At 37.4% G+C, this 16,861-nt stretch overlaps 1 protein-coding gene across 4 annotated transcripts in view; it reads right to left on the bottom strand.

The window, feature by feature from the left end:
* Positions 1 to 10,890, bottom strand: part of TP63 (tumor protein p63) — a 262,946-nt gene extending 252,056 nt beyond the window's left edge. For 2 of the 4 annotated variants that reach the window (XM_053565541.1, XM_053565540.1), the window contains exon 1: positions 10,543 to 10,604. In XM_053565541.1, the coding sequence (XP_053421516.1) occupies positions 10,543 to 10,604 (62 nt within the window). Of the gene's footprint in view, positions 1 to 10,542; positions 10,732 to 10,843 lie in introns of those variants that run through there. The other 2 variants (XM_053565542.1, XM_053565545.1) reach the window with 2 other exon arrangements.
* Positions 10,891 to 16,861: the final 5,971 nt, after the last annotated feature.

Raw genomic sequence — 16,861 nt, forward strand, 5'->3', positions numbered from 1 at the left:
ACTGGTTAACATAGCCTTCCTGGCATTCTCTCAGTTACTGTGCCAAGACACTTACATTCCACATTTACCAAGTTTCACGTATACCCTTGTAAGATGCACTGCTGGTGTAATCCCACCAATCCCTTTCCCTTTACCCCCCTCCCTCCTCCCTCCCCTCCTCTTACTTTAGCTTAGAAAATGGCTCAGTTTTACTTTTTCAAAGCAAGGCTTGAAGTGGTTTTTAAAAAGTACTCTGTTATTTCTAGCTTTTTGAGGTATACTCTTCCATTAACAAGAAACAAAGAAATGCAGAGAGAAAGAAGGGAGGTTGAAAGGCTAAAGAAACAACAAGCTTCTACTTTATTGCTTTGAAGGCTTTGAGACGTAGAGGTAAAGTTGTATATGAAACTTCTATAGAAGAAACTGGGTTCTTGCCTGCCAGATAGAAGGTCCAGTTGTACCTTCATAGGCCATCACTGTAGGCTTTTTGTTCAACAGGAAGACAATGATTCAACATGAGGCTGAACAAAGTGTGTGATTGTGACTGCAACACCAAGACGGCTTGCACCTGCTGCAGTTCTAACTTGAAGATACATCATTCACTAATATTTCACATTTTAGTAAAGAAGTCTCAGTTAAAATAGCCTCTACAGGATACTAAAAGATCCTTACCTGGGTGCAGAGATTTCTCATATTAGGTAGTATCAATTAAGATGCTGCAGGTAAAAAAAAAAAAAAAAAAAAAAAAAAAACCCTTGTTTTTACTAGAAGTCTTTGATTGCTCCTACTTTATTTTGAAAAATCCTGTCAAGCATAAAGTTGTTATTCATTACCTGAGATAACAAAATTGTAAAAGGAAAAACAATAAAATAGAAGCATACAAACGCTTTTTATTTAGAGGCAGTTGCAATGTCATGGGCAAGTTGGAAGGAAATGAATTTCCTTATGGAGAGCGCTAGTTATTTATGTAGATAAGCAAATGTCACTGTTAAACTCAAGCATAAAAATGGAATAAAAAGAAAAAGAAAAAACTAATGATGACTTTTAAATAAAATGTTTAAGTTTGGTATTTTTAACGAAGCTCTAAAAATTGATCACCTAAATGAAATGTCAGGATATGACAGAGAGTTAAGTTAGATGCAACCAACAATCTTAAAAATATCATACTTGACTCAAACAGGATAAGTCTCATATTCTTCTCTCATCAATCTGTGTGTATTCTAACATTTATTCCAATTTATATCATCACAGCTGAAAAAAACCTTATACTAATAATTGACTCTGGGTAACCAGGTAGCTAATGGAATTATCATACAAGTTTTCATTTTGTATTTCTTGACTCAAAAGCTTTCTTCAGTTTTAACATTATGATAATGCTAGTTTTTTCCTCAGTTATGAGAGGGCTGCCTGAGTTAGTGGAATTTAAGAATGTGTGTTCGCTGTTCAAGTTGATAGATTCAGTTTGCTCATTTGAGACAAAAGAAAAAGGAACTGGAAATTTGAAAGTGGCAAGAGATTTTGAGCCCTTACATTTATTCTTCGAAGCTTCATGTTTCCATTCTAAACCTCAAAAATCCTAATACATAAGTACAAAGTCAGACAGAAGTGGAGGACGGGAGGCAAACAGTAAAAATGAGAGTGGAGTGACAATCCTTCCCTCTGTGTTGTCCCTCCAATATTATGGCTTAAGGTAAAACAGAAATGTTAATAACTGTCATTTCCACAGCCTTGACTAACCGATAAGTACACGTCAGCCATGCCCATTTCTCTTCCTATTTTCAGTGGAACAAAGTGACTTTCAAAGTTTGGGAAGTGCGTAATTACATAGATGGAGTCTTCGGACTTTGATGGTAATTATAGTGCTTTATCCATCCATCACTTGTTGCTTGAGGACTATTCCTTGGTGAGTTCTTTAAAGGAATTAGAAACTGTCAGAACAAATTTGAGCTTCCAAACAACTAATCAAGAGTTTGGCTCTCTTGTCCTGAAACAGAGATTGAAAATTGCCACTTTAATCCGTTTGGCTTTTGAGTGAAGTGAGAACATTAAGTCTCTTTTTGGGAAGGTGGGTGTCTCTGTGGTCCATTATCTCTGATTACCTTTGAACTAGCTTCTACTGGGGAGCGTTGAGCCTCAATTTGCTTCACCATAGGTGGTGGTTTTCAAATTTGAGAGTGCAAACAAATGAATCATTTAAAGTCAGCTGATAAATGCTCCTTTAAAATGCTGATTTTACATTCCTTCCCCTCACTCCCAATTTCTCTGAGGGAGGTCAATGTAATCTCAAACCTGAAATTCACTGGGAACCGTATAGCACCAAGTGGTCTAGAGCTGTTTCTCCAAGTGTGGTCTGATAACTACATGAATCACAATTGCTTTTTGTGTGCACAGCAGCATTGCAAGGCTCCACCCAAACTCTCTCCATTGAGAACTCAGCATGTATATTCATTCCTGGGTTTCCTGAATCTAAATTTCGGCTTCAAAATTTTAGAGCTGTCATTTAAGAATCTAGTATTTTCTCATGGAAATCAGTCTGGGAACAAAGAAAGGGACAAATATCATTGTTTTAATTTGCTGCCGCCAGGCGGGTGCTGCCCCTGCAGCCCGGGCCACCTTCTCCAGCGTCCTGCTTCTCTGCCTTCACCTCCTGCTAATTCTATACCTGTCCTGGCTCTACTTTGGATTCCCTGAGGTCCAAGACTGGGTTTCACTTACATTTTCTAGCTTTCCCTCTTGGCATTATAAAAACATAGTAAATTATGGAACTATTTATTTAAACAGCCACATACACCAAAGCAAAACAGAGTATTAGTTTCTATGTCTACAATAGGGGATAAAAAAATCCTTACTTGGTGGACTCGTTCCCTATGCTGCCATAACAAGTGGCTTAAACGAACCCCAAAACTTAGTGGTTTAAATGAACACAAATTTATGATATTATGGTTCTAGTGAAACGAAATCAAGGTGTTACCAGGGCTATGTTCCTTTGGAGGCTGCAGGGAAAAATCTGTTTCCTTGCCTTTTCCAGCTTCAGAGGCTGCCCATCTTCCTGGGTTCATGACCCTCTTCCATCTTCAAAGCCAGAAGCCTGGCAAAACTTTTTTTCACTTTGCATCATTTTGACTCTTCTTCTGCCTCCCACTTCCACTCTGAAGGACTTTTGTGATGATACCGTGCCTCTCTCCCAAGTTCATCTCTCCATTTTCAAGTCAGCTGAGCAGTAGCCTTAATTCCATTTGCAACTTAAATCTCCTTTGCCATGTAACACGACATAGTCACAGCTCGCAGGGTTAGGGTACAACTATCTTTGGAGGCCTATCCCACTTGTATGCTTCACAGTGGATACGTAATGCACTGGAAAGACTTTGCTTACTCTTAACATTTTATACAAATCTAATAAAATTCTACGTTTTGTGGTAGACACAGCATTGAACTAGTAGTCAAGAGACTTGAATTCTCATCCTGGTTCTGCTACTATTTTGCTATGTCATCTTGGGCAACTCATATACTCTTTCTGGGATTCAGTTCCTCAATTCTAAAGTACAAGAATTGAGAGAGATGAGCAAGATGATATGAGACACGTAATGATCTGTGTTCTTAAAGTTGATACAGAGCAAAATGCAACTCCAGGTCTGCCTACATGAGGACACAACTGTTGCTGGGTAAAAACACACTTGTCTTCTGCCATACTATACATGCAATAGCAGATCTGTACCATAGGCAGATTTTTGAAAAAGGTCATTTCGTTGAAAGACATTTCTTTGTAACACTGATGAGAAAAGGAAATGAGCTTCCAGCTTGGGACACCACGTGGAGTTGCATGCTCTCCCCAGGTCCTCACGGGTTTCCCCTGGGTGCTACAGCCTCCTCCCACATTCCAGAGATCTGCATATTGGGTTAACTGGCGCATCTAAATTGTTCTATATGAGTGAGTGTGAGAATGTGTGAGTCTGCTCTGCAAGGCAGCAGTGTCCTGTCTCGGACCGGCTCCCACCTTGTTCCCTGAGCTGTCAGAGAGGCTCTGCTCTCCCGAGGCCCTTCCCTAGAATAAGAGGCTTAAAAAATAAATGAATGAATATACATATTTGTAAAATAAAAATGTGTCAAGTGTACGATCATAATATTAATATACCACAATACACGATGTGGTATGAGGGTGCTCAGAGAGAGTCCCCCATATTTGTTACTGTGTTTTCACTGCATAGTGGTAGGAGGTTCTCACTATTTTCAATTTGCAAACATCTGTTCTTGATTTAATACGCCACAACAATAGCTGCCATCACTGGTTGATTCAGCATAAGTTGGGTAAATATTTTATTAGGCTTATCACTAATAAAATGATGGTATGTGGCTGGGTTCTTCTCTAGATTATTCTCTTCTATACCATAGGTCCATATCTCTGTTTGTGAATCCCTTCTTAACAAATGGTGCTAGGAGAATTGGTTAGCCACCTGTAGAAGACTGAAACTGGCCCCATACCTCTCACCACTGATTCTTGTTGGATAAAAGATTTAAATAAGACATGAAACATTAAAAATTCTAGAAGACAGTGTGGGGAAAACACTTGAAAACATTGGCTTGGGAAAATATTTTATGAGGAAGATGCCCCTGGCAATTGTAGCAACACCAAAAATAAATTACTGAGATCTGATCATGCTAAAAAGCTTCTGCACAGCTAAGGGTACCACAACCAAAGCAAACAGACAGCCTTCAGAATGGAAGAAGATTTTTGCATGTTATGAATCTGACAAAGGTCTGATAACTAGAATCTATGGAGAACTCAAATTAAACAATAAGAAAAGAGCAAACAACCCCATTTCTATGTGGGCAAGAGACTGGAACAGAAATGTCTCTGAAGATGACAGAGAAATGGCAAAAAAAAACACATGAAAAATGCTCGTTGTCTTTAATCATCAGAGAAATGCAAACCAAAACCACTCTGAGATATCACCTAACTCCAGTAAGATTAACCCATATCACAAAGTCCCCAAACTGCAGATGCTGGCATGGATGTGGAGAGAAGGGAACACTTCTACACTGCTGGTGGTCTCCCAAACTAATACAGCCTTTGGAAAGAAGTATGGAAAGAAGTTCTTTGAGAATTCTCAAAAGAACTAAAAGTTGACCTTCCATTTGATCTCATAATCCCATTACTGGGTATCTACCTAAAAGAACAAAGACATTTGCACCAGAATGTTTATTACAATCCAATTCATAATTCCTAAGTCATGGAAGCAACCCAAGTGCCCATCAATCCATGAATGGATTAACAAATTGTATACCATGGAGTACTATGCACCATAAAAAAGATGGAGACTTTACGACTTTTACGTTTACCTAGATGGAGTTAAAACACATTCTTCTTAATAAAGTATCTCAAAAGAATGGAAAATAAGTATCCAATGTACTGAATACTAATACAAAACCAGTATATAAACACATACGTGGATGATAAAACACAAATATAGTCTAGCAAGATGAGGGGTGATAAGGGAGAGGGGAAGGGGGGAGGATGACTAGTGGGAGAAGGGAGGGCATTCGGTGGGATCTCACCTAATGCGCACAATGCCAGGGTATTTAGCACATACCCCCAGGGTAAGGGGCTCTCCTACAACTCAAATTTTACCTTGGAAGTGAGAACAATGTAACCTAAAAATTCATTCCCTCACATTAATTTGAAATAAAGAAAAAGGTTGGGTAAATAATTACCTTACTTCCTTTTATTAATCTTTCTTAAATGTATGTGTAGCTAACATTTATCTCAATATTTAATACTAAAAGTCTTTTAGGGCTATATTGAGAAGTTTGGTGATGTTTCTGTAACCAGAATTATGCTTCAGGAACTCTTCCTTACATTGGTTAGTCTATGGTAAAATTAATTTTGTTATACAATGTTTTGCTTGAAGTTTCAGTTTCCAAGAATTTCATGTTATACTTTCCACTATAAGTAAGGATACATTTCAGAGTTGAGTTTGGTTTATATTCAATTATCAAAGTCTCAGATGTGAACAGATCAGAGGTTATTATCCCCACTTAGCTTATGAAGAACTTTGATATAGATGATTTAAATGATATTATGGAAGTCACATAATCCGTTATTGGTGTAGCAAAGGCTACAATCCAGGTCTTTGGGCAAGTCCTACACACACTTTGCTAACACACTTCCTTGATTCTGCCGTGTAAATAAGCTTACAGCTCAGAAACAGCACACAATTAGAACAGCGTTGTACTTTGGGCTAACCACACTTGGTCATAAAGGTATTTGAAACTCATTTGAAAATTGTGAGTGTTTGAAGAACCTTTTCTTGCTGACAACTGATAGCTATATTAGATCCTGTAGATAATTTGTAACTTAATTTCTTTTTTTTTTTTTTTTTTTTTTGGCCGGGGCTGGGTTTGAACCCGCCACCTCCGGCATATGGGACCGGCGCCCTACCCGCTGAGCCACAGGTGCCGCCCGTAACTTAATTTCTTAAATTAAAAATATAGCCAATTTCTCCCACCTTCTGTCTGACGTCATTTCAAGTACTGAATATAAAAGAACATAACACAAACTGAAGCATGTGGCTCATTTGTTCAGTCAGAGAAACTTAGTGATTATGGAGATGGCTAAAAGCTGGTTTGCTCCTTGAAATGTATGGACACATACATTTCATTTTGCACTTTCATTTCTTCACTTCACATGAGAAATTTAAATTACATTATTAATTGCTGCATCAGTCATCTAAGAAGTCTTCAGATGCATATATATTAACACTATGGGCATATTTATTATGCTTATAGTTGCCATGATCCTGGCAAGAAAAAGATCATGATCTTGGCAAGAAAAGGGGGTACCTGAAGAGTGTAATGAGAGGGTAAGAGGTGCGAGGTGGCTTTCTGGGATTAACAATGGCTGCAAATGAGCTGCTCAAACTCAAGAGACTTTGGCCTCAGATAGCACCTGCAGCCTTTTGTGGAAAACCCACGGGCAATTGGCCCCAGAAGCTAATATCCCAACTTCACTCTTCTGCTGGAGGTTCTCACTGGTTGAACTCAACAGGAAACCAGACAAGAAACTGTTAATGCAATTATTAGAAGTCAGCTTCCTGAGGAACAGAACAAAGAGAAAGATAAGACGTAGTCGTGGAGAGACTAGTGGAGGACACTGTACAGGGTAGCCTCTGCCTTCATGCGATTTTTATCTGACGAATGAAACGATCGTCCACTATAAATTAATTGTCACCACCCTTCCTTGTGGGATATATTTAGAAAGCACAGTTAATAAAGTTGACCTTTAAGGTAGTAAAGCATAAAATTAATGTCAAATGTATAATTTACACAAGGAACACTTCTTATTTATCCATATAGTATTGGATGTTTCTTTGGAGTAGAGAGTGACTGTGAAAAATAATCAAAATAGTTTGCTAGAGGTTCAAAGTAGAACAATGTTTACTTTTCTGTTTGCCCCTTGTTATATAGTATTTTAAAATTTAATCTTGATTCATCTTTGTCATTTTAACTGTTTTATTTTTGAAAAGATACTTTGAAGGAAATTAATCTATTAGATTTACTTGGTTAAAAAATAATTTTTAAAAGCCTTGTGGTAATTCTAAGAGAGAATGCAAAATGATCCAAACTATAATCCAAACCATAAATTAACACATATTCAGCTTCTAAAATGCTTTCATTTTGAATCTAATAAGAAATAACCAATAGAACTCATTGTGTTCACTCTCTGTTTATGAGGAAATGAGAATTAACTCATTGACTTATTTACTGATCTTACATAATTTATGCCTCAATGTTTTGTTAAAGTTAAGTTAGTAACAAAATGACAAAACCTGTGACTTTTATACAACTTTTCTTCTCTTTTGTAATGGTCAATATCACCAAAAGAAAAATTTAATAAGCTCTATAGTTTTAACTGCTGTTTTGATTTTCAGATAAGTTTTTTGCAAAGATTAAATTAACATCAACGTCAGAGCACAACTAAATGCATCATCTTTTCAAGGAGAAAGAAAAAAAAACCCAGAAGATGAAATCTCAATTTTAACTGAGCCAATGATTGTCATAGTACTTTCAAATGTGTATTAAAACTGGCTTTTTTTGGAATAGTATTAACATTCAGTAATAATAATAGCATCTATCATTTATTCTATTCTCTGATAAAAGGAGATTCATAAATTAAGGTAGCTTGGGGTTAAAAATACCAAGATATCCTGTACTTGCTTTTTGAAAAAAATTCTCTTTCATGACTCCTTTTTAAAGACAAGGTCAGGAAAGACAAATTTAACTATGTAGATGACTATGATTATGGAATGATTAAATTTGGTCTTTCTTAAAATAGATTTTGTAAACTGAGAACTAAAAGGGTTGTCTGCTTAGAAAAACCAACTCAAACCCATTCACTCGTTAGGCACCAAAGAAAATATGGTTTGACTTTTCTTTTGACAATATACAGTATCATGTGAATTTCATATAGTGATATTTCACTTATTCATTCATTTATTCACTAGCATATGGGGCAATAGTAACAATTCAGGCCTTAAAATATATGGCAAAACAATTAAAATATTTGAGGAAAATATATATGATATTAAAGACAAATACATAGAGTTAAGTTAACATACAAGCGTACCTTATTTACTATTGTATTTGAAGCACCTTGCACAGAGTAGATGCTTAGTAACAAATATTTTTCTTTCTCTTTATTTGCTGGTTAGGTTTTCCTTATAAATCAGAAATACATATTCTTGCCTAAAACGATTAGGCAAATAAATGTTCCCTGAACATCCTGAACCCCATTCTCACAGCTCTTCCACGGGCTCCCCTCCCTTCCCCCAAAGTGGCAGTCACCATGATTAAAGCTCAGGGCATTCTAGGAAAATTCAAAACTACTTAAAAATACTATTTTTGCTAAGGATTTTACAATATGTTAAAAACTGAGATGGCAATTACTTCATGAACTAACAGGTTGTCAGGGCAATATAAACGGCAGTTTTCTTATTTATTTATATTTACAGGCTTCCCTGATCACTAGAAATGTTAGTAGCAAGAGGTTTGCAGAATTGAAGTGTGGGTTGCTAGTCAACGGAAGAAAGTTCCTTCTAAAACTTCTGTGGATCTAAGTACCTCCTTTAGGAGAGATGCCCTCAAAGGAAGCCCTGTAAGGTTAAGGTTTCAGCACAATTAAATTCTTCAAAACATTATTCCCAAATACGTTTAATGGAATAGATAATGTTGAGATTGGAAAAAAAAATTGAGAACTAGAAAATCTTTGATGTTTTGCTTTTTTTATTGACCCAATTCCCAATTCTGACTAAATCCGATTTTTAAGTTATCCAAGCACATAATCCCCCAAGCCATTCATTTTTGCTAATAATATTATTTATGACCCACAGCAAGGCAGGAATCAAATCACCATTTACATTTCTCATTTAAGAGAATCAAACTTGCTTCCTTTCCCTCTCCCTCTTTCCTTTTCCTTCCTCACATTTTTTTTTCTCTCCACTCTTCCATTTACCTTTCTGCCTTGTGTTTCTTTCCTCAACTGCTTTCTCCCAGAGCCCCCCCAAAAAACCTCACAGGCAGAGAAACCCCCTCTACATAGTCCATATCAGTGTTTTACACAGTCACAGATCATTTTAATGGAACAAAATCACTTTCACAATCTGCTAGGCAGCGCTACAGTAACCGAGGGCTTCCCAGAGAGGGTTGAATCAACTTCTAGGATCAGGTGCCAGTACACACTGGTAGGTAGTGACAAGTTAACCCTTTGTAACACCACCATTTTCAACACTGCAAGGACCTCTCTCGTAGTATGAAGTACAAAATCTCAGGCTGTTAAATTAACAACATCACACCAGTCCATACGACTTGAATATCTCGCACAACTTTATGAGTGGAAAAACACTGTTCAGATTTCATTTACCAGTTTAAAAATAGAAAAGTCTAATTTGAAACACATACAAACACAATTGTGCCCTCTCACTGATATTCCCTCTCACAATGAAGCAAATGTTTCTTCAAATAAACATAAATGAGATTCTGTATAATCGCAGATTTTAAAAGTTAAATTTGTCAAAAGATGAGGTTTGTTATGAAACATATCAGAAAGAAAATATTACTTAGAACCAAAATGACAAGCCACAATCTGTTTAATATAACAATGGCTATTTATCTATTTCTTAATGCACAAATTAAAATTGTTTGGTATTTATTTTGACTTAAAGATCATCCATAAATTATTAGACATCCCTGCCCAATGAAATTTCTTCTTCTTGGGTGAGTGGGTGCTGAGCAAGGCAAATAATACATTTTAAACATCTTAAAATGGTGTGACTATTTTTAAAAAGTGGGAAGATTGCCTTCAAAATTTGTCACTTTGGTAGAGCTAGACATCAACTCAAAAAGAAATTTAGAAAGTATGTTCAAAAACCATTTTAAGTCCCCAGAAAGTCCAAAATAATACACTGTGATCACTAAACAAGGAGGGACTGCTCTTGGTACACAGAAGAAACATTCATATTACAAGGCACTCCAATTAAGTTTTGATAGAAGTTATGTCATGTTTAAACTCACCGCTGGATGTAAGGGTCAGGGCAGTACTGTAGGGTGGCACCCCGTGAAGTTTCAAAATTCATTGCCTTCAACTCTCTTTGATATCAACAAATGGAGAACAAGTATAGAAAATATACACATATACCTGTGTATATATAGATATAAAGCCAGGAGGCTAAAAGCAATAGGGTCAAATGCTATCAGACATAGAAGTTTAGACACTTCCCCCCTTTACACATATTTGCAAATAGGCGGAGCGTTTCTTGATTTTAGCCAATGAGAGTCATCAAGTGACTAAAACATCATAACAGTTGATTCTTACCAGCTGGGCATCCTCTCTAAAGTTGTTTTTCCCCCTCTATCACAGCTTTAGAGCCTTTGACGTATAGCAGCCACACTTGTTGTTGGCCGTTTGGAGGTGGAGGCATCTCTGAACTTCTGATCTCGCTCGTGATTGGATGCTGGCATGAATGGCATCAGAGTTTAATTTCAGCAGCCTGGGCTTTTGTAACAGAACTGAGAATATCCACCCTGCTCCAGATAAGTAACACTTTCTTGAATGTGGGTACTGATCTGATTTGAGGACTTCTGTAACGGTCACTGGGGCTAAAATGTTTTGCAGAGCTGCTTAGGAAAGTTTCTTTTCTTTTAATCTTTCCCCACAAACTGCCCCCCTCTTCAGTCTCCCTTTCAGCCAACCGCCTGTTGTGGTCACAATCTCAAATAGCAAAGACAGGGAAATTCCTTATTATATTTAACCCAGAACTCTTCCTCTCAACTAAAAGCAAGAGATATCCCATTTACATCCCCTTAAAAGTTTTCCCTGACACAAATAAAATAACCTTTACTGAGCTGTTTAAATATCCTGCTTCAAACACATACACATATATGATGTAATAATTTTCTTAAATTGATATTAAAATGGGAAGTAATAAATCATCTTAAAATACTTGGAGGCTTATGAATTATTTCAAATTGCCTGCATGTGAAAATATTCTAATTTATTTCGATTAGTATGCCACACTTTCATTTGTGTCTTACTATTACTTTTTCGCTATTGGGTTTGGGGTTTTTTTGACTTGACCTACTTTAGAATGAAACCATAAAATTGTTCATACATATATATTCGGAGTTAGTATGATATCAGGAAAAGTCTACATATAGAATAATTTCTTTCCTTTCTGAACATGAGCTGTAAACCTATCCTGGTTTTGTGGATTTGGAAATTGAATGAAATATGATTCAGAAGCTAAATTAGAACAGACTCCAACAGGAAGAAAAAAAATATTCTCTGTGCCCAAGTGTCACTAATATGGCAAGTTCATGTCTTCCATTCACCCCCTAAACACAGGGCACATGCAAACTGGTGACATCAACAGATGTCAAAGTTGAGAGATAATCTAAAGCCCTTTTCACAGAAATTTGACATTTCCCTGTAAGAAATTATGATTCAAAATGTGTTTCATAAAAAATATTTCATTTGCTGCTTCAGCCAGAATGGAAGGGAGAAGCTATTTAAAACTTGACATTCTCTTCCTTTACTTAGCCTGCGAGTGTCTAACATCTGTGAATTGTGAAACTCACAAACATGCTGGCCTGAGCCCCAGCCAAATCAAACAGCTTGTTCTACAAAATGTGAAACTTGAAGGGAAGATCATTTTACTAATTAATTATAGATTTGTTAATGGGAGTTAAAACGTTTGGCTTTCTTCCCTGCTAATGACAAATACAGATGACCTACATATAAAGTTCTTAAATTGAAAATAATCAATTTCCTGTGATCATGGTCAAGTGATTCCTTCACACAGGGCACTGCTATTCCCATTTATAAAATGAGAAGTGAAGTAGTGATTTCTAGTACAGAGCTTCCCCAATTTAATGTGCCTGTGAGTTGCCTGAAAGTCTTGTTAATGCTGATTCTGGTTCAGTAGGGCAGGGGTGAGGCCTGAGACCCTGTGTTTCCAATGTTACCAAGTTCTGTCCTTGCTGCTGCTCCTTGGACCACACTTCGGAGTACTAAGCAAGCCCTAGAGTCCTTTCCACATCTGATATTTATAATTCAGTTATTCTAAAAATTAAGAAAGAACTCCTCTAAATACTTCAAATCGCTTTTCAAGTCCATAGACTCCCAAGTAATCAATATGCAAACATTTTGTGTGTATATATTGTACTTTAAAAAATATATAGCCTAACTTATTTTTAAAAAACATTTTTAATGTGTGCCCTGACTTCGAAAGTTGTTCTAAAAATCCTAAATTCACTCAGCTAAGAGAGGGAGATATTAAATGGCAACAACTTTTGTGTAAGTAATTATAAAAATACTGTTTCCTTTTGAGTTATGGAAATAAATGGATGGAGTTACCTTGACCATGGGAAAAAAAGACAAATTCTCCATTATTCAACAGTACACCAATAGCTATCACCAAAGACAATAGGTGACAATAATACCATACCTACCATAATCGCTTCATGTTCATATTGCATCCCTCTTTCCCCAGACGCCCCAGGTTACTATAAAAATCCATAAATGATCATTATTATTTTTTGGTGTGCAAGTTAGTTCCTTTTCCAGAACTTTTAGTCTTTTAGGCAGAGATTATAATATAATAAGGTAGACAGAAGCCTAGGAAGAGGTGATTGCATTTCTGACCACGACTGCTTGTTTGAATGATGTTTGTGAAGATTTTTGGTTTGTTTGAAGGGGAAGACAAAGTACTTTGGGAAAGAGCAGAACTTAGGGCCTGGAACACTGGATGTAATGTAAAAGAAAGGAAGGCGTTTTTAATAGCCAAGCTCCTAATAACCAAGAAGGTACAGGCTGCCAAACACAGATAATCTTAATACAAACCCTGCTTGCTGAGACCCATGAAAATTATTTCACAGCTGCTTTCTTTTCTGTGTTGTCTTCTCTAGGCTTCCTGCTTTTGGGGTTACTCTCTGCCTTGGGTCCTATTTTATTCCCCCCAGAATGTTTTAAAACCCCATCTGTACATACTTACAGTTTTCACATTCTTCCAAGACCAGCAAATCTCCCTCATCTCACCAAATGAAAGAAGCCTCCCCTATCTTTAATGTCCTAAGTTAACATTTCTGTACTTGTTTATGTACGGGGACCTGCCACCTTCTTCCCGATTCTAGCCACTTTTGAATAAGTTTCATATCAGGTACTGGATCATGAACAATTTGAGGGCAGGCTTGTTAGCTAATTCCTACCTAACTTTGGTAGCAGCTGGCAAAATATTTTCCCGGGGATGAATAATATGTCCCACATCTTTATAAAAATCATCTAATAATAACAAATTCTGTTCTCTGACACTCGATTATGGCCAGAAGCAAAAGTCCAATAGACTTATTAAGAGTTCAATATTAAGAGCTGGGTGCAATGGCTCATGCCTATAATCCTAGCACTCTGGGAGGCCGAGGCAGGTGGATTGCCTGAGAGCTGAGTTCAAGACCAGTCTGGGCAAAAGTGAGATCCCATCGCTACAAAAATTAGAAAAACTAGCCTGGTGTGGTGATGGGCACCTATAGTCACAGCTACTCAGCTACTGATTAAAAATTATTTGCATGAAATACTTGACTTTTTAGAATAAATCCTATTGAAGTGTAATTTATATCTGATGAAATTTACCAATTCTAAGTATCCAGTTAGAGCAGTTTTGGCACATTATACATCACGTGTGGCCTCTACCACAATGTCTGACATTTCCATTACCCCACAACTTCCCTCAGATCACTTTGCAGTCCATCCTCTCTCACCACTGGCCCTAGGCAACCCCTCTCTTGCCTTTTGTCATACATATTGGTCATATACTTTTCTAGAACAGTGTTTTCCAATGGAACTTTCTGGAAGAAAAGGAAATACTACATTCTGAATTTGCATTGCCTGAATGGTAGCTCCAAGCCACATGTGGCTAATACAACTAAAAGGTTAATTTTGCAACTAAAAGGTTAATTTTTTTAATTTAATTTAATAAACTTAAATTTAAGTATTCACAATATGGCTAGAGGCTACCATGTTGAACAGCACCATCCTAGACTATCACATAAATGGAGGCTCAAAGATATGTATTCTTTTGGGTCTGGATTCTTTTTTCTTATTGATGCCATTTTTTCTGAGCTATACCGTGTATCTGTGTCATCACCTTTATCAGTGACTCATTCTTTTCACACCTGTGTGGATTGTATTTATTGCCATTGTTGTTGTTGTTTTTGCTATTAAGAACAAATTCTGTTCTCTGACATTTGATTATGGCCAGAAGCAAAAGTCCAATAGACTTATTAAGAGTTCAATATTAAGAGCTGGGGGCAATGGCTCACGTCTATAATCCTAGCACTCTGGGAGGCGGAGGCAGCTGGATTACCTGAGAGCTGAGTTCAAGACCAGTCTGAGCAAGAGCGAGATCCCATCTCTACAAAAATTAGAAAAACTAGCCTTATGTGGCAGTGGGCACCTATAGTCACAGCTACTTAGGAGGCTCAGGCAAAAGGATCACTTGAGCCCAAGAGTTTGAGATTGTTGTGAGCTCTGATGATGCCGCACAACATTCTACCCAGAGCGACAGAGTGAGACTCTGTCTAAAAAAAAAGCTCTCAATATGAACTTATTCTTGGTTCTCCTGAGTTCCATAGCAAGAAAGTGAGTCCTTCCTTCTAAGACTGCTATAACTCTAAAGGAAAAAGCAAATATAGTATGAAAAATTGGCTATTCCGGGTTTAGTGTGAGCTCTGGTTTTAATTTACTCTCAGACCTTAGGCAAGTAGCCTACTCTGTTTGAGGCTTAAATTCTTTATCTTTAAAGAGGAAGGATGTATCTTGTAGTAGGATTCTTTGGGCATAAGAATTAACTGTATATAACTAAAACCAAAAAAAGTGAAAATATGTAAAAATATGAAAATTGAGAGACGGGAAGAGAAAGTTGAAAAGGCAGATTTGGGGAAAGGCTAGAATCAGGGTAGCATCAGGGATCTAAGTCCCAGGAATCAATAGAGCCACTGCACAGCACCACTGCAGGCCTACGTCAGACACAGGCAGATTTTTTGAATTTGAGTCGTTCAGTTTAAGATTTAAATTCTCAGAAGGAAGATGTTGGGTTTAGCCAGAAGAAATGTGAAAGCTTTGACTGAGTGAAGAGAGTTTTCAAAAGAAAATAAAGGTTCTGTTAACCAAAGAAAGGACCACAGGTAGAGGCAGCAGCAAACAACAGATGCCACAGAGAAGGGCTTAACGCAGATGACCTTACATGTTCCCCAGAGCTCTGGCCGTCTGTGACTGTGTGATCAGGAAGCTGAATTCCTGTGTTAGGGTAACTGACCCTCAGGGCTTGTCTTCTCCCAATCCCCCTGCTTTTATAGTGTGGGGATCAGGAAGGAACATTCTAGCATAGGACCTGGTGGAGTAAATTCACCAAGTGTCTCGAATTGAAGGGACTAAAGAGTTTGGTGATTTTTAGTTTTATAACACTTTACTGTAAAAGTTCAGTTCAACTCTGTCATCATTATTGGAGCCTGAGTTCTGTTTTGAGGCAGATCCTACCAAGCCTGCCAACTTTGTGTTTTATGTATCTAATATTGGCTACATCGTGACCTCTAATCAGAGGAAAGCTGGATGGAGAACTTAAGTATCCTGAGTTGTAGGCAAATATTTTTTAATTCAGTGAGAAGGCAAATGCGTAGAAGCTAGGACTTGTGTTTTTCTGCCACTTGCTTGGCACGTTACTGGAATTCGTGAAACAGAAAAATGAACAGTTAAGCCAGTGTCTCAGAGTCTACTATAAAGAAAGATGTTTTGGGGAGGCATCCCAAGGAAAGGGACACTTTTCTATTCAGAGGGCATGCAAGGGAAAACAGAAGCCAATTGGGGAGGGAGGAGGTTGGCAGTTTCCCTAACAGACAAACCTGATACCCTCCAAGTCACACCCAATGTCCAGAAGCAATGTGGGTGGGCTTCTTTTCCAGACATCCCTGAACAGCTGTGTGGAGGCTGCTCCTTACTCCCACTCCTCCTTTGTTAAAGCCCACGTGAGTGAAAGATAAATAAAGAAACACAGGAAGTCCTTATTTGGCACTGCTCAATTGTGTTTATTTCTTGGACCATTTGTCAGTTGCAGAAATGACACACCTCTGCTCTCTTTTGGTGCATTATTTCCTAAAATGAGGAAGTATCTTACACTATCGCATTTAATCACTGAAATCAGGAAATTTACAGCCGTGAGATGTTATCTCGTCTGCACACCCTACTGAGAGTTGTCAATTGTCCTGATGAGGTCCTTCATCGAAAGAGAAAATTGTTTGTGGTATATTAAATTTGCTTGTCCTCTTTCTTTAGAATTTTAAAAAG

The sequence above is a fragment of the Nycticebus coucang genome, chromosome 16 (assembly GCF_027406575.1).
Source record: "Nycticebus coucang isolate mNycCou1 chromosome 16, mNycCou1.pri, whole genome shotgun sequence".
Taxonomy (NCBI): Eukaryota; Metazoa; Chordata; class Mammalia; order Primates; family Lorisidae; genus Nycticebus; species Nycticebus coucang.